The following is an 18,431-nucleotide window of genomic DNA, read 5'->3' on the forward strand; positions in this document are numbered from 1 at the left end:
GTTCAAGACTGGCTTAGGCACACTCCTCAGCTTAGTCACAGTGCCAGCCCTTTTGGCACAAGGTAAAGGACTTGGGAGAAGCCTACAGATAAAGTAGCTGCAAGGCAAGAAGGGGGAAAAGCCTTAAGGGGAGCAGAGAGTAATAACAGGGACAACCAAATCCAGTGCAGATCATTGCCACATACCTTCAAAATGTGTTTACCTCTGTTCTTTGTTCAACTGTCCATCGTAACTTCTGAAGCGCATGTTTGGATAATACTGATTGCAACCATAAACTTGTCCTTTGGGGATGCTGACCAGGAGAGATTGCTTCAAGTGTGTGTTTAACTGTTTTCTCAGTTTAATAGCACTAGCAGTTATTTTTCAAACCAAACATTCAGTTAAACATAATTAATAATTATACGACACTCTGATTTTAATAACAAATACATCTCAGAACTCAACTTAGTCAAAAATATTTTAAAGGAAAAAAAACCCCAAACTAATAAACATTTCACACAACATTTGAGTTTTGAGACTGAATACCTTTTTTTACAGTACGTGTCTTCTGAAAGCAGAATCATCAGAAATACAGCACATTCTTTCACAATAATAAATGCTATTACCCAAGGATACAGAGAATACCAGAAAAAGCTGCTCCCAATCCTGTATATTTCAAATCCAGGAAACAGTTTCACAAACTCCAAGTTTCTTTCCATCACTGATGATTTCTCCATTAAAAAAAACAAGCCCAAAGGAAGCCTATTTAGCAAAATTTTCTCTTCTTTCTACAACTCTGACAGCTGAACAACTGTTCCAGTGAACATAGTTCAAAAGGAAGGTCTGCAGACATCCTTCTGAATTCAGGAGTTTTGGAAACAGTTCCTCAGTACACACATCTACAGTATCATAAATCAACATTTTTATCTCACCACTCTATATTTTAATGTAACCATATTTCACAAACGTAGACTCACAACAGGTATGATGAGGGCAAATTTTACTTCTCTTATTTTTATGAATGGATTTGGGATCAGACACAACAAGGATGAACTGAAATGAGTTCATTAGGCAGATATTTTACATTTTTCATTCATTCACTGCACAAAATACAGAAACCATCCTGAAGCATGTGTTTACTTTTCAGGATTGTGCCTTTGATAAGGGCATGTTAACCTTCAGAAAACACATAGCTTCTATTCTGACACTCACTCTAGCCCATTCTCTGATGTACAAAGAAACAGCTTCACAGAGAGGGCAAACACTGTCTCCACAAAAACCAGACCTAGTCTCAAACCAGGATGGTCTGCAAGAAGATGAGATCAAAGCCTGGATCTTCCTACTAACTAGTTCACTAATGAGTCAGGAGAACATTCCAAGCTTTTCTGGGAAAAGCTGCTTTTAGAAAAACATAATGACTGTTGTCAAGATCATTGTACATTACACTCACCCTTGCAGATTTATCAGTGCACAGTGAGAAGACTGATTAGCTGAAGATGCTAAATGGACCTAACCTCTGGATTTTGAATGGTCTTCAGCATGAATGTACCATTAGGTCACATGAAGGTTGTCACATGGAGAATTCTAGGCATGCACAAATGTGCAAAACTAGGCACACAACAAATTTAAATTTTTTTTTTAATATGATAATTTTAAAAGGAGAAATAATTTTAAAAGTTCCAAGAAAAAAAAAAAAAAGAAAAAAAATGACAAACAAGGGAAAGCTTGCCCGTTTCAATAAAGGGTTTGTAATGTGAGGTAAAATCTTTATGCCTGCATGGAGGCTATAATATTGCCGTCTTCCTTGGAGCTACTGACTCCAATGGCAGAGAGCATCATGAATTTTGCTAGTTAAAAAAAAAAAAAAAAAAAAAAAACCAAAAAACCAAACTGGATTAATTAATTAAACAAATATTTTTTAAAAAACTTTATGAGAATTTTTGAGGACTGCATTGTGCATAAGGCCTGTAAAAGGTTAGTGAAGGCTCCCGAAATTTCACGTTTGTACAAAGTCTTCACTGCCTATTGTTGATCTAAGATGGTAAGATCTAATCATCTTTGCAACCAATTTTTAAAATCCTGTGTCAGGATCTATAAAACTTTTAATGTTTAACTAGAAGATAAGCACATCTGACAAATACAAAAACTTGAATCCCAAAAAATAACTAATATTTGGTTAACTAAACATCTGACAAAAAACCCTGCTAAATATTTCTGGCTAAACCTAGTAGTATGTTCTCCATTTAAATAAAACCAAATTAAGCTTTTACATTATTTTTTCATTTTGAGTTTTTTTGATTCTGACAAAAAGGCTTCACAGAAAAATATCAGTTTTGCAGAAATGCAGAGACCAGAGACTGGTGAAAGGCAAAACTTCAGCACCTTTACCACATGGTGGCATGAAGCGTATACTTTAGGAACACAAAAGTAAAATGAATACACTATGAGAAGTATTAAAAAGAGCAGCAGAAGCTAAATGCATATGTGTGACTTTTGGAAGGATGTGGGAAATGCATACATACACATACATAGATTCTTCTGCAGAACTGTCAATCTCAAGTTTAGTATGCTTAACACATGATTAATTAAATCATGCCAGCCTTTTCAGTGGTCCAGATTTAAATCACCATACACAAATCTATGGTGATCTAGGAGATGACTGGTGTATAGTGAAAGGGGGGGTAAGACATGGCTATGAGGTCTGCAGGGTATATACAGGGGATGATTTGCTGCAACTTAGCAAAGTATTGTATCCTTCAACAACTCTGGAATAGGCAAATGCAAGCAGTATACAAAACACACTGCATGTACCCCAACTATGCATGATGATTCTCTTCCTTACCCATTTAGATTTTTTAAAAAATTAAAATCCAGATGAATATCCACTAGAATAATAGATATCTATCTTCAGCTTCCTGGAAAATGCAATTGCTCTTTCTCATGTCTGCAGATTTGTCCTTGGGCAGGTGAACATTAAGAACTAGCCCAGAATTGGCAGGACAGGAGATATGACCCAAGCCCTGCGGATGAAAGCTGTATCCCACCTGGCTGCCAGTTTTCTCAAGTCCTATAGCAACTGGAGACCATAGAATTGTGGCTTTTACGACTCATGAAATACACCATTATCTTTTAAATTACAGAAGAAAAATGTGCAAACAAACACATGTAAGAGACCACCTGAGTCTGAAGGCATGAGAGGAAAAGGAAAAGCACTGTCAGAAGAGGAATCAAATCACCTCTGCTTCTCTTGCAAGTATTCTTTTTATGGTTGGACTTCAGGATTTTGAAGGTCTTTTCCAGCCTCAATGATTCTATGAGCTAAGAAAGTATGAATGCTTACCACAAGATGGTGCAAAAGCACAGAAAGTTCTAATTCACCCACAAGACTTCAACCCATTTGGCCACAAAAAACACAAGAGAATATCCACCAGGCCAAAGAAAATATGACTTCTTTTACTTGAGAAAACCCAGCAAGAATAGGCAAACACTTTCAAACTGTTGGCATGAAACGTTAGTATTTCAGTTTAGTCTCCCCAAAGCACAGTGTCTTGGGCGATGTCATCCACCAGCATCATACTTCTCACTGAAAATATTTTGTCACCGTGGAAGTGTGTAAAAATTAGCTAACATAGTATTAAATAACCAAACCCAAAGCATTTACCAGAGAAATAGAACTACCAAAGTAATAATAATGAAAAAAAAAAAACCAAACCAACATTTGGAGGATTCCAGGGGGATTTGCAGCAATGTAGTTTGTATTACTGGGGCACTAATTGATTCTGCAATAGTTAAATTCAGATGAATCAGTACTTATTTTCAAAAGTTTACAGAGACGATTCGCACACAGTACAATACATACTACCTGAAAGCCAGGACTGCTTCGTATTTCTTGCTATGTTTTTGTATAATTTCCTATCAAGCTTTTCTCACTTCTTTCCTATCTTTAGACACACACACACGGGGGGGGGGGGGGGGAAAAAAAAAAAAAAAAAACAAAAAAAAAAACCAAAAAAAAAAAAAAAAACCCAACCAAAAAAAACCTACCCAAAAAAAACAAAAAAACCCAACCAAACCTAATCAAACAAACGCAAAAAAACGCCCAAAGCAGCAAAATCCTACCAACCAACCAAAGACGAAGCCAAAGCCAACGAAACAAACCCAAAACCCAATGACCAAGAGACGAGATAATTTGCCAGTTTCAGAAAAAGGTCTCTTAAGCGAAGCACAACTTTCATTGAAAATGAAAGAAGCTGGAATGCTCGTAGAAGCTGGAATGCTGCCATCTTCCTTGGGGCCGCCGGCTGCAGTAAGAGAGCACCCACCTGCGCGGAGCCGGCCCGCCCGGCCGGCCAGCAGCGCGCACAAAGCCCGCTGCCCCCCCGCGGCTTTCCGAAGGCGGCGCTGCCAGGGCGGGGCGGCGCATGCGCGTTCGCGCTTGTTTGTCACACGGCTTATAAGGCGGGGCCGGCGGCGGCACGGCAGCGCCTTTGTGGGGACACGTCGAGTCGGCACCAGCGCCGCCCGCGCCGCGCCGGGCCGGGCCGGGGCTCCCCGCCGCCCCCATGAGCCGCCTGTAGGGTCCGCGCCGCCGCACCCCTGTGCCCCAGGGGCTCGGGGTTGGTTGTTTTTGGGTTCCCCCCCCCCCTTTTTTTTTTTCTTACAATCTATTTTTGTACACTTTGCTATAAAACCATGGTGCTGGGGAAGGTGAAGAGTCTGACGATAAGCTTTGACTGTCTGAATGACAGCAACGTCCCTGTGTACTCTAGCGGGGATACAGTCTCAGGAAGGGTCAGTCTAGAAGTAACTGGGGAAATTAGAGTGAAATCCCTTAAAATCCATGCGAGGGGACACGCTAAAGTACGTTGGACTGAATCGAGGAATGCTGGATCCAACACTGCCTATACACAGAACTACACCGAAGAAGTGGAATATTTCAACCATAAAGACATCCTGATCGGCCATGAGAGAGGTAAGGGCTGCCCTTAACTGTGATGCTTTATTTTATTATGGAAAAAAAGCATGCATCTTTGTGTCACACCGGTTTAGCCCTGGAGAGCAGGACATGGCCAGGGTCGTATCTTGGCGATGGAGTTACATATGGGAGATGCATTTGCAAAGTACCTGCAAGCAGGAGGAGGACTCTCTTTGAACTACTTACCCTTCAGTACGGCCATATGTTAATAAGTTTTTTTTCCCGAGTGTTCTAATTTTTTTTCTATTTTTTTCCCTGTGATATTTAGTAGGATTTGCCGTTCCGTGGGATAAAACAGCTGTAAAATCACAGCCAGATAGGCAGCAGACTTAATTGGCAGAATCTTAATTGAAACGTAATGAAAGCGTAAAAATCGTACTTTTTGATACGTGCGGGGTTCTGCTGATGCTGTTGGGGTGATAATACAATGAATTTTTCACGATGGCTGATTATTGGCAGATAAAAAGAGTCTCCCTGGCTTATTTTGATATAGCACCACCCCACGTGTAATTTTTTCCTCATTTCAGTATTACCCTCGCCCTCGTAAAAAGATTTAATTTCCTTGGGCTGCCCCTACACACCGCTCGGCATTGGGGGTCACCCCGATATAAAGGTGTGTCCGAAAAGCCCTTGATGAGAAGCAGAAGGAGGGGGAGGAGAGAGAGGGGGGAAGTGGTGTTGCGTAATGGAAGCATCTCTCCCAAAACTGGGGAGATGAGGACCTCCTGCTCCCCACTTCCCACTCGAGTCGCCGTGGTGTTCCCACGAAGCGCAGACCCCTTCCCCGGGGCGGGGTGGAAGCGCCTGGGTCCGGGGGTTTTCTGTGTTTTTTTCTTTTTCCTCCGAACTTCGCAGCCTTTGTTCGAAGCGGTTCAATCCTGTTTGGGACCGGCTTTGGAGGAGGGGGGTGGGCCGCCCGCTCCGCGCAGATTGGCCGCGCGCGTCAGGTGGTGGCGATGACTTAATTCCCCAGCGCAAGAAAATAATGTTAAAAACCGGTTATGTAATTTTTTGTGCTGCTTGTCACCCCCCCCCCCTTTTTCCCCCCCCGAATATGCATCCTATACACTGCAGCGATGCGATATGTCTCGTTCTTTCCGGAAAAAAATAATAAATGTAATTTTTGAACAACTCCGGGCGGCACGGAGCCCTTCATACAGTATTCCCGAGACCAAATCTGTTGCAGAACTCGGGACTTTTTTTATTTGCTTCATGTCTCGCGCACACAGCGCTAACGAGGGGACTTGCGGCTCCCACCCGTCTCCTGACACCGCCTCAGAAATCACTCACCCGAGCGTGACTTCCCGCACCTCTGGACCAAGAGCTGGTTCCAAGAACTTGGCGACGGGAATCTGCAGCCACGCAGGAGCTGCCCGTGGCGGGGGGAGCACGCGTGGGAGCGGGTGGGACAGGGGCCTCGCGGAGCCACTGCCGGCGGCCGCATTTCAATGACTGCCCCGAGCGCCGACCCGCGGGCCGGCCGCGCCCCCCGCCGCCCCCTGATTGGCCGGACGTGGTTTGTTGCCCTGTTGCTAAGGCGATGCCCGCCGCTGATTGGCGGAGTGCTGGCGGCGGGGGTGAGGGAGCCGGTTTCGCTGCCTGCCCCCGGCGGGCTGGGGCCGCTCCCCGAGGCGCTGGCTCGGCGCAAAGCCCCTCAGAGAGAGAGGGCAGGGGGATGCTCTGCCCTGAGTCTCGTCTCTGCCGCCTGCTGTCGCCGGTCCCATCACCTGAGCGGTCTAGGCCTGGCGCGGGTGGCGGAAGGGTCCGCCCTCGGTGTGGAGCCGGCGGGCGCAGCGCACGCAGTGTGTGAGAACGGCGAGGCTGGCGGCGCTCCGCGCGCGCCGGTTCAGGCCGGTCGGCTCCTGCTCCAGCCTGCGCTGATTGACAGCTCAGCACTTGTTTACCGCGGCGTGGCGGGACTGCTGAGCTGGCAGGAAGGGGCTGGGAGCCTGGCGGAGAGTAGCGCAGCCACCGCCGAAAGCAGCGCTGCCCCCCTCGGAGCAAAATTAAACAAAAATAAATAAATCATACTTATTTTTAAAAACCCCAAAAGCAAATCAACAGTATAAAAGCACACCGTCTCGCTTTTTCAGCACATTTTCCTGACCTACCTTGAGTAAAGTTGCATGCTGAAGGTGTATTTGTTTCCACATCTCGCTGATAGGAGGTTTTTGTGGGGTTTTTTTTTGGTTTTTTTTTTTTTTTTTGCTTGTTTTGTTCATTTGTTTTTAAATTTTCGTTATTTGCGCTGCAGGAAGTAGAGCATCGGCTCTTCTATAGGACAGCAGAAACTTAGAACGCTTCTGCATGCCTCCATTAGTGCTTCAGAGGGCCGCACATAAGCTGTTCCCTTTCACTTTGTCTCGCTATAACCCCTTTTATCATTCCAACCCGTTTTATCTGCGAGGTGCTCAGTCATTTTTCACTCAATTTTTATGTTAAACGAGTCAGTGTTTTTCTGGTTTGATGTCAGAATAGGCTGCAATTTTCTTGTGACATTTGAAGCTGGACAAATAATCGTGACCCTAAACAATGGTTGGCATTCCTGACATAAAACCAGAAAGTATCTGTGCTCTGTCTGAGCAAGATCAAGTTAATTTATTAAAGAAATTAAAGGTTGAGCTCTCGATAGTATTAACTGGGCAACTTGCCATTTTCTATGCCCCTGAGTATGTCGGGTACTTTCTGGGTGTTGCTCATATACTCTTACTCCTTTCTCACACGGGTTTTTTTGTGTGTGTGTGATTAATGTCTGGACGCTGTTGCCAGGCAGGAGATACAAAGAAGCTGAATTTCTAAATTTAATCTTAAGCAGCAGACTTGATACTGTTAATGCTGGTAAAAAGCCAGCTCTAGTTCATTCTGACTAGCAACTGCAGTGGAAAGCAGCATGATTTCCTTTACAGACCTTGAATGGAGGCCTTGAAATGGCAGCAGTTGAAACTGTGTCACTGTTCAGAGCCAGGATTATATTAAAACAGTAACCTCTGCTTCTCTCTAAGGCGAAGCTGGCAGTCTTGCCTACCTTTCTGTCAGTCAGAGTTGGCCCTGCATTCCAGGAGTTAATAACTAATGGACTGGAGACCCTTGTTCCTGGGATGTCACATTCTTTGAGTGTTGTAATGTTTGAGCAAATTAGTTTTTTTTCTGGAAGAGAAACCCACACAAGGTATAACATGTGTGCAGCTGGATTACCGTGTTGGTTTTTTTCTCTTTTAGACGATGACAATTCAGAAGAAGGCCTTCACACCATCCATTCAGGAAGGCATGAATATGCATTCAGCTTCGAGCTTCCACAGACGTAAGTACCCACTCACAGTCCTGCACGCAGGGCTCTACTGCCCACCCACCTGACCAAAACTCCTGCTGTGGGTGGAGGGAAAACCTTTTCAATGGTAGTAGGAATTGTGCTCATAACATGCAGTAGAGAACATAATCTCTTTAAACGGAAGAGGTTGCTTTTACACTGATATACCCAATCTTTTCTGAAAAAAATTTCCACAAAAAAGGAGCTCACTGCTGCCCAGTTGCTCACTTCCTTTTTACCAAGTCTGACTGACTAGGTATTCCAGTCTATTACCCCTTCCCAAAAGGAGGGAGAGGAATTTGAACGGCCACTGAAGTCCTGCAGAGTAGCTGAAATACCTTCTAACTCATCCATTTACTGGAGTTATGCAGACCAGCAGAACTAGAGATAAGATCACAGCGGAATTGTTTGGGCTCAAGTCTGGAACAGATGTGGCTAGTTTACTTAGGTTTCAACAAAAGAGGAGGTTGTTCTTATTCAGATAGGATGTATGTACCCAGGGATGGCTATTAATGCAGAAAGCCTGGATGGAAACAAACTTAAGAATGGGTGGATAGAATAAGAATAATTTTCGTACCAAATCCCATTTGTTTTAGAAAACAAAGGCAAAGCAAGAGTAAGAGCAAAAGTTTGTTCTGGTAAGATAAAAATTGTTGCCCCACTCCTGTCTGAAATATGTAATGTTGGCACTGTGGATGCAAGATTGGGTGTAGTAGGGTTGGAAATACGGAAATGAGCTAAAACTACAAGTTCCAGTAAAATCAAGTACACAGGAAGAGAGGGAGTATGAGTATGGATGAAAAATGAGCCAGTGAATAAGTTCACTGCGTAATATTAAGGTTTTTTATTAGAGGTGCAGGTTTTAGCAGAATGTTTAAATGGCAAACACTTTGAAAGTTTCAAACTTTCTACAGTTTCAAAGTGAACAGCACAGAACTTCTACATTGTTTCAGTAAGATTTTCTGGGAAGACTGGTGAACTTGGAGATTTTAAAGACAATTTAGCATTCTGTGAAAATCTCAACAGTAAGGCCAGAACTGATTTTCCCTTGAGTTTAAAGGGGCATTTAAAAAAACAACAACAAAAAAAAAATCCCAACCCCAAAACATTAAAAACATGAACATGAATTGTTTAGCTTGAAGTGAAACAGAGAGATAGCAAAAGACAACAAGCATTGGTCATATTATTGGTTCTTTCTAAGTGCCATGAAAGAATGCCTATTAGCTCAGTTTTTAATAATACTGGAAAAACAAAAAGTGATGTTAAAAGACTGAACTTTGATGCTGCCTACTTACTTGCTATTTTGTGTCCATACAATATGTCCAAAACTGACTTAAACTTCAGAGCAACAGTGGAAAGATGTGCATCATCCTTACTGATTTTTCCTCTACAGAATATGGGACAGAACGAAACTAAAGTTTTAATTGCATTATTAGGAGAAAAAACTAAGCATTTCAAATGTGCACAAGTGAAGCCAAACCTGTAACTGAAAGAATAATTCTCGTTAAGCCCTAGCATGGCTAGTATTACTCTCTGTGGAAAATAGGAAATGTTACAAATACTTTATTTTAATATATATATCGGTGTATTCAGAACATAGTAAAATGCAAGAAAATACTTACAAAAATAAAGAGAGTAAGTTAGAGAAACTACTGTTAATTTGAAATAATTGAACTTCAAGGAAACTTTATCTTTCATTTTATGTACTGCAATAAAAAAGGCAATGTTCACTGGTCTGGAAAAACTACCTGCATCATCTTTCCTCCAGCTTCTAAAATAGGTTTCTTCATTTGACAAATTTCAGAGTAGTCTTCATGATTTTATATGTATATATAAATACATATATGCCTGTATGAGTACATTCTTAGGTATTATAAATGTTTTAAGCTGTCTCATCAGGTAGAGAAAGATTAGAAGGTGCTCAAAATAGCCCCTCTTCAGAACACCATGTTGTAATATTTACTCTGTTAAGGTGAGCCTAACTATGGAAGTGCTGAGTTACAGCTAAAATTATGCTGATGTTGAGCTACTGACCAAGTAAATAATACACAATTGCTTACAAAAGGTGATATCCAAAACTATAATTGGTTGATACTAATGGTAATTCTAAATTGGTAGTCAAAAGGGCATACTTTACCCTAGATGTGGAAGTGGCCTCTTAAGCTTAAAGAAAATCTGTGCTCTCCTGGCATTTTCGAGTACAATTCTTCAATTGATTCCTAAAATCTATGAAAAACTATAGTAGGGTAAATTGGAGATGATTTTTTCTCCCATCTTTAATCTTGAATTTTTCTGAGATACTATACATTAAGTACTACAGTGCATTAAAAATGCAGTTCTATATACTAATCACTGACTTGATCAATTGTATCATTATTAGACAGAAAGACTTTACTCAGTTTTGACCTTTGTGTCCTGCACAGACCACTTGCTACCTCATTCGAAGGCAGACATGGCAGTGTGCGCTATTGGGTGAAAGCCGAATTGCATAGGCCTTGGTTTCTACCAGTAAAATTAAAGAAGGAATTTACAGTCTTTGAACATATAGATATCAACACTCCTTCATTACTGGTAAGAATTGACAGAATTATTCATTTTTTGTTTCTGGCATACAAAAATAATGACGTTTAATAACTGAAACGATATCCATATCTAATTTTACCTAATACATTACCTGATACTTAGTCGATACCTAGTTACAGTCAATCTTCTAAGTATTACATTAGTTCTGCAGCTCTGTAAGTACTGGCATTTTGAAAGCTAGGTTTTTCTGTACTTGGAGTTGCTTTACTTTTAAGATATGTAAAATGGTTTTGTCAATTTCAATTAATACAAAATTGTTAAGTGTGAGTAAGAAGGAAAATTTTGAGAGAACTGTTCTTTGATTCTGAAGAAAGAGCAGTGACACTTAAAAGAATTATTGTGAAAGACTGCAAACTTAAAAATGCAAAGTAAATAATGTACTGGTGTACATAATTGATCATTTTCATATGGATTGTTTTCTACCAATGGGGAGAAATTATCACAATGCTCTATAATCTTTTAATGAAATGTCATTTCATTAAAATAATTTCAGTATCACAGCTCCTTTCAATGAGGATTTGAATTCAATCAGGTCTAAATTCCATCTCCGCCCCCCTCCCCCCACTCTTCTTCAAATTCACCCCCCATAGAGAGGGGAAAAAATTCTCAAAATCCATTGAAATAGGTTTCTTGTGTGTATGGGTGAAAAATCAGACTTGCAAGGGGACATTGGCCTTGCATAAGTTCCATTAAAATCAAAAAGACTTCATTTGACTTTAATGGGCTTTGAATCAAGTCCTAAATCCTGGTGTCATGTAAAATAACAAAGTCTGTTTAATACAGATGAAATAGGAACATTTTGAAACAGGAAATAGCAGGAGTCAAGGTTTACAGGACTTCACCTTAGTTACTGTTTCTGAAATACTATACTGCATAGAGATAGACATTCTAGTTTACTGGTAAATTAAAAGTTCTTCAGCAATATGGTGGGATATGTAGGTTATAAAGCCTTTCCTTAAGCTGTGCTAAATTTATTTATGTATAAAAACTTGTTTTAAGTGTAACTGCAGTATGAAGTGTAGCAGAAAGTAGCAGAAAAGCAGTGTTAATGAGTATGGAATTAGAATAAAGTTTACAGTTTGTGTAGTGCAATTTGCTTGAGGTTTTTTCCTCTAAATAGAACTAGATATGCTTATCAAAATTCATAGAAAGTATATAATAAAATTTTTGGATGTTGATTAGAACAGATTAAAAGACTCATGGAGCACTCTATTACATGGAAAATATTGTTCTTTTATTGCAGTCACCCCAAGCAGGCACAAAAGAAAAAACTCTCTGTTGTTGGTTTTGTACCTCAGGCCCAATATCCTTAAGTGCCAAAATTGAAAGGAAGGGCTACACCCCAGGTACGTAACAGAAGTAATTATAGGAAATGTTTTTCCTTCCCTTTTAAAATGACACTGTGTACTTAGTGACTGTTATGTAAAATAAATACTTAAACTATTCTTAACCATTTTGGTTTGCATTCATTTGCTATTTTAAACAACTGATTTTGTTAGCTTGCTCTGTCTCCATATTGTTAAAGACCATCTGCTTTTATTGGGCCTGTGCATTTTTCTGTTAGATTTACCTCATGGTGACCTTACTCCTGCTAACATCAGTGGATATTGTTCAAAGTGTGGAGCATTGCTAGCAGCATCCAGTGTCTTATAACAGTACACAGTATGTGGCAAATTCAGCGGACTTGCAAATACATAGGAAAAATGAAATGCTGGTTTTTTTTCAGGTGAATCAATTCAGATCTTTGCTGAGATTGAGAACTGCTCTTCCCGTGTGGTGGTGCCAAAGGCAGCCATTTACCAAACACAGGCATTTTATGCCAAAGGGAAAATGAAGGAAGTCAAACAGCTTGTTGCCAGCCTTCGTGGGGATTCCTTGTCATCTGGCAAAACAGAAACCTGGAATGGCAAACAGTTGAAAATTCCACCTGTTTCTCCTTCAATCCTTGACTGTAGTATAATCCGTGTGGAGTATTCACTGATGGTATGTTGGATAGTTTCATTGGAGCATGAGTAGTTTCCATGATTCCTTGCAAAATTGCTAATAAAGCTTTGTGAACCGCTAACTAGTTACAGAAGAAATATATAGCCTAGCATATATTTCCTATATATAGGAATATATATATATATATATAACAATATATATAACAATGGCACAAATGAAATCTATAAGTAAATTCAGTTTAAATCTTGCACGTTCTAAGGAAATGTGTTATGAGTATGTGACATTTCCGTGTGAGGACTTGTGTGAAGAGTATAGAGCTGCCTTTGTCTTGGAGGGCTATTTGTCTCCATAGAGACATTGGCTCTGAAATGATCAAAGTGAAGTTTCAGCCACTTGTGAAAAATTACATGGCTGGAGATTTTAGTCTAATAATTAAGAAGTGCTCACACAAATCTATTTTTAATCTATACTTTTTTATTGTTCTTTAGGTATATGTGGATATTCCTGGCGCCATGGATTTATTCCTTAACTTACCACTGGTCATTGGCACCATTCCTCTACACCCATTTGGTAGCAGAACTTCAAGTGTAAGCAGCCAGTGTAGCATGAACATGAATTGGCTTGGTCTGACACTGCCCGAAAGACCAGAAGGTAACCTGACAAAACAAGTCTGTTTTGATTTTTGTGTGCTTTATTCATTGCTGTCATGCAAACAGACACAAATTACATCCTTCATAATAAGGTCCATAGAAGGTCCTTTGAGGATGTTTCCTTGCTACCTGCTTGCTCTCTGTAGAAGAATGGAGTTCCCCTCTTTGCCTTCCTCTCTCCTCACAAGCAGTGGAATGCAGATGCTTGGAAGCTGGTACAAGTGAAAGCACAGAATGCCATTGTACCTGGGCAGAATTAATTCTGCCTCCAGTATCCCAAGTGTATCCTTGGTTGTAAGTCAGTGTAACCTGTCAGAGTAGCAGTTAAGGTGACCTTTATCATACCTAATAGCCAAGACATTGTGAAACCATAATGTAATCCATTTCAGTGGGAATCTCTTTTGTCAAAGGAGAAGTTCTGTAGCTTCTCTTGCATATAAACATATGGGGGTTTTAATGTACAAATCCCAGACTGATGATGCAGTCCAGAGGAATGCAATGTTCTGTCATTCCTCCCTGTAACAGAAATTTGATATTCTGAGTATGCTTTAAATCTGAAGGTGATAATTAAGCCTCAATGAGCAATGGTCAGTCTGCTGTTGGATTTGAGCATAGTTGTAAAATAAACTATAGCAACCTACCCTCTTTTTCACATTCAGTAACTGTGTAAAAGTCACAGAAGTAATATCTAAATGCTGGTGCATTTTACAATATAAAAGTTTAATATTTATCATGTTATATGTTTTGACATGCATAAGAACTTGTTGTTCGAACTGCGTGTGCCTTTTCCCTGCAGCACCTCCCAGCTATGCAGAAGTGGTTACGGAGGAACAACGGCAGTCCAGCCTTGCACCCTTAGGTGTTTGTGATGACTTTGAGAGAGCGCTTCCAGGACCACTGTTTGCATACATCCAGGAATTTCGTTTTCTTCCTCCACCCCTCTATTCAGAAGTAGGTACCTCAAAATATAATTATGAATACACTGTTTCTTTGAATTCTGCCATGTGGAATAAACATAAGAAGCTGTTTCTGCTTTGTGAAAACCAGGACAAATAAGCAAAAATATGAAAAGGTGAAAAGGTAACTTAGCTTTAGCAAAGTGCAGATAAATTGCATCAAAAAATTTCCAGGATTCTTTACTATTGTAATGCTTCATAGAGATTCCAAAATCGTTTTGCACTCTCTCAGCAAATTATTGCAGTTATATATGACATTAATGAATACCAACGTTTTCAGACTATAGATGCAAAACAAACTGTTTTTCACCTCTGCTCTAAAAGTACTCTGTATTTTTAGCTCTTTGTATGTATTACTTTCAGAATTTCCATGCAGAGAAGCTTCAAAGGTGTTCTTTCTGGCTCAGGTTTCTCTAAATGCACAGTTCAAATGTTTCTGTCTGCAAGTTCAGTTCTGTGAAAGTCACTCAATAACTGGGACACATGTCCAGGCTTCAAAACCTTCGAAAGCCATGCTCATATTTTTCAGGGAAAAATAGTGGTATAGGACAAAATACAGTAGTGTCCTTTGGCTAAATCTTGCCTGGATCCACCCACTCATGATTGTTTGTTTTCCTCTTGAAGTACTTAATCTGCTAGTGAATGGGTGCATGGCATGTTTTTTGTGTCTCTTCTATAACATAAGCCTAGAATACAACTCTGGAGCTTTTCATTTTAGGTACTCTAAATATTTAGAAGTCAGCTTTTCCTTTGTTCTAAAAAATGTCTTTTTAAAATAACTGACCAAACTATATAGTGTCCACTTAAACTATACTTCCTATTGAGTTTTGGAGACCTAGGTTAGAGACCATGTTCTTCTTCATCACCTTCCTTTTGTTGAAAGGAAAATGTGGTGCTGTGTGGTACATATGAACTTCTGAAACATTTTATGGGGTCTTTCAGAATTCATTACTTACAAATTAAGTAGAAGAACTTTTTACTAATAATTTTGTGCCATTTTAAGTAAAATGTCTTCCAAAATCAATTTCGGATTTTAAGCTGCATGTTAACGTGATGGGTGTGGTGTCTTACACAATAAATAATTTAGAACATTTGTGCTACTATAGCAGATTTTTTAAAATTTTTTATTACATGTTTGTGCTTATTCTTAAGCTACCGTCAATGTGCAGTTTAAAATGTTTTACTATACTTTGTAATTTTCAATTCAAAGTTTTATCTAATTTTTAGAGGTACTTCAGTTACCTGAGTAACTTTCAGATTGGGAATAGCATTTATCTCTGACAGTCTTGGACTTAAAAATTTTGGTGTTTGGATTGTTTTATTCTCTAGCAATCAGTACTAAAAATACCTTGGGTTGTTGTGGTTTTTTCTCTTTTATTTAGATTGATCCGAACCCAGATCATCCCACAGACGACAGACCATCTTGCCCTTCTCGTTGAAAGAATCCGTAAGAAGCTGACTTGACTTGGGTTTGGAATCATACCTGTTGTGTTGAAGGTCAAGGCATCATAGTGGAAGACACACTTTCAAAGAAAGTGGGTTTGCTCTTGCCTGTGTGGTGAATAAATGAAAACAACCTGTGATCATGCTTTGAAGCCTACAGTAACATTGTAGGACTGCTCCACATTCTTGAAGAACTGAGCTTTCCCCCCTCCTTCTTAAATACTGGCACATACTAGGAGCAGCCTTACTAACCTACAGTCATGTGTGTCCAAACACCCAAACCACATTAAGAGAGGTTTGGCTTCCTCTTACAATTTGGAAATTTGCACATGCTTATTGCTTACATTGTGCGGTTCAGTGTCACTACAGCTTTTCCTCATTTACGCCGGACAGTTGCTACCCCTTTCTTATGTCTTGTGGTCCGCACAATAAGGAGCAAAAGAAAGCTTTGACAAAAATAAACAAACAAACAAACAACCCAACAGCAACAGACTTCGACAAATGCACTGACTTTTCTTCTTTTTTTAATTTAATGTAGCCTGGACTTTACCTGCATATGCACATGCTCAGAATTGTCCTAGCAGGCTGATCATGTATCACCTCTTCAGCTTGGATCCTACTGTGGATTTATTTTACAAACATCAAATGCCTTCAAGCCAATCCTACTTGCTGTATGTTTTGCAGCCTACTGTAGTAGATAAGCAACAGATATGGGGATAGGGTGGGAGGGTGAAGAGTTAATAGAAAGAAACTAATAGACTTTGTCAAGATTGTATACTTTCTTGATTTTTTTTAAGAATTTGTTGCCTTTCTACTATTATTGCAACGCAGCATTTTGTTACAGACTGCCTAAAAATCACTTAATCTCAGGTGAACTTATCACTTGCCAAACTGTTGGAATGCTATTTGGTTTTTTATGTTGCACTGTTGAATTAGTTCTTTTTTTGTGTTTGTGTTTTGTTTTTTGTTCTTTATTTGAGAGGGAGATCTGGAATAAGGACATACACAAAAGTTATGAAATCCTCCTCATTCCCATTTCTATTTCTGCATTATAAAAAAAGATGTTCAAGTTGTGAAGCTCTTAAAAAAAAAGGCACAAATGAAAGCAGCACCAGCAGACACCAGCTGTTCCTCAAAAGACTATTAAAAGGAAGTGGTCATACACTGTCTAGATTCACAGACAGATCAATATCTCAAGTAGTAGAGATAGGAAGGGAAAGTAAATTTATTTTTATATATAGCTACTTAATCACCAAAAATGCTGTATCTGATGAGTCTAGTAGAAAGTATATTTCAAACTGCAGGAAAAGCTTCTTTTATGCTAAGAGCTCAGTTTGTGCACTTTGTATTACCTTCAGGGTTCATGATACTGTACAAGATTAGAAGTATAATTAAAGCAAGAAAGATCAGTGTTACCAGCCATACTTAAATATGAGTTAGGTGGAAGTGCTTTGATAACTGCGTCTTTCTGTGGCACTCTCAAGAGCTTTAAAACAAACAGAACTCTGAATTATACCATGTATTCATCCAGAATGCAACAAAATCATATGGAAAGAGCACTTGCCCTTGAGTGTGCCCCAGGGAGAAGAGTGCAATGGAGCCATTACCTGTGCTAACAAATACCAGTGCTTAGATGCTGGAGATGTACAATGGAAGTCAACTTTGCTCTTCAGAAACTGTGGAACACAGATCACTGACGAAGGGACACTGTTCTGGTCTTGAGTATTTGAACAAATCAAGATCTAATCCATCAAATACCTGTCTCCTTGTGCAATAAAAAAGCTCTGAAGAGAGTGGGAGAGACGAGGCTGGTGTTTCTGCATGGTGCTCGTTTTTAAAAACCTTTGCCTTGTTTTTAAGGCTTCATAAATGCGACAAAATAGGCTTTTCCATAAGTGGCCTTTATGAGAACATGAAAGATCATTCATGTTTCAAAAATGACAACAGGGTGATAAAATACAAATGAGTCGCGTTTTAAGTGATTCAGTTAAAAGGCTTGGGCTTTGAGCGGGAATATTGGCAAGAGGGAAATTGGATGATGCTACTAGGCCAATTTTGTGGATGTCCCTTCCCTCTACCCTCTCCAACCAGACAATTTTTAATGCTGATGGGATTGTTGGTATAAAAGGGCATTTGGTGGTTTTACTTTTTTTTCCTTTTTTTGTCTTTTTACAGACTAGGGAACAATTGCTGATATACATAGCATTAAAGTACTTAGCACAATACAATGGAAAATCGCATATGAGGCAGGATCGACCAATGTCATAGTAATTGACTTGGCATTACAGCCTTTGTGATTAGAATGAATAATTGTATAAGCTTATCAAATAAAGACTTACAGTTTAAATTACTCAGAGGCATTACTCTCCCACAAATATTGGTCAGTTCTCAGCATTATAAAACTTGAGGTTCACAGTTGAAACCCGGTATTTGATAGATAATTCTGATCTGAATTAGGGAAAAGTAAGTAAAATCCAAACATTAGAGAAACAAAGTGCAATATTAAGTGTTTGCTTTATAGACTATATTCTATGGCTGTTCGTACTTTTTTTTTTGTTTTTAGTTTTGGTGCTGAATATGTCCTTGTAGACTCT

At 39.7% G+C, this 18,431-nt stretch overlaps 1 protein-coding gene across 3 annotated transcripts; it reads left to right on the forward strand.

Moving 5' to 3' along the window:
• Positions 1 to 4,455: 4,455 nt before the first annotated feature.
• On the forward strand, positions 4,456 to 16,945 carry ARRDC3 (arrestin domain containing 3). Of its 3 annotated transcripts, none has more exons than XR_005953961.1 (8): positions 4,456 to 4,951; positions 8,174 to 8,255; positions 10,685 to 10,832; positions 12,088 to 12,190; positions 12,571 to 12,827; positions 13,277 to 13,439; positions 14,197 to 14,389; positions 15,777 to 16,945. XR_005953961.1 is itself a non-coding variant. In XM_041422248.1 (8 exons), the coding sequence occupies exons 1-8, from the start codon at positions 4,672 to 4,674 to the stop codon at positions 15,831 to 15,833; spliced, it is 1,245 nt and encodes a 414-aa protein (XP_041278182.1). In that variant the 5' UTR covers positions 4,458 to 4,671; the 3' UTR covers positions 15,834 to 16,945. The 3 variants fall into 3 exon arrangements, 2 of the variants coding, with proteins under 2 accessions (XP_041278182.1, XP_041278183.1); XM_041422248.1 differs by having other exon boundaries at positions 4,458 to 4,951; positions 14,235 to 14,389; XM_041422249.1 differs by lacking the exons at positions 10,685 to 10,832; positions 12,088 to 12,190 and having other exon boundaries at positions 4,811 to 4,951; positions 14,235 to 14,389.
• Positions 16,946 to 18,431: the final 1,486 nt, after the last annotated feature.

The sequence above is a fragment of the Onychostruthus taczanowskii genome, unplaced genomic scaffold (genome assembly GCF_017590055.1).
Source record: "Onychostruthus taczanowskii isolate IOZ18803 unplaced genomic scaffold, ASM1759005v1 scaffold72, whole genome shotgun sequence".
NCBI lineage: Eukaryota > Metazoa > Chordata > Aves > Passeriformes > Passeridae > Onychostruthus > Onychostruthus taczanowskii.

Bases quoted from the DNA above. Each gene is read 5' to 3' on its own strand.
- ARRDC3 (XM_041422248.1), top strand. From the start codon at position 4,672: ATGGTGCTGGGGAAGGTGAAGAGTCTGACGATAAGCTTTGACTGTCTG. The intron at 8,256-10,684 runs GTAAGTACCCAC...TGTCCTGCACAG, and splicing joins AGCTTCGAGCTTCCACAGAC to ACCACTTGCTACCTCATTCG. The intron at 10,833-12,087 runs GTAAGAATTGAC...CTTTTATTGCAG, and splicing joins TCAACACTCCTTCATTACTG to TCACCCCAAGCAGGCACAAA.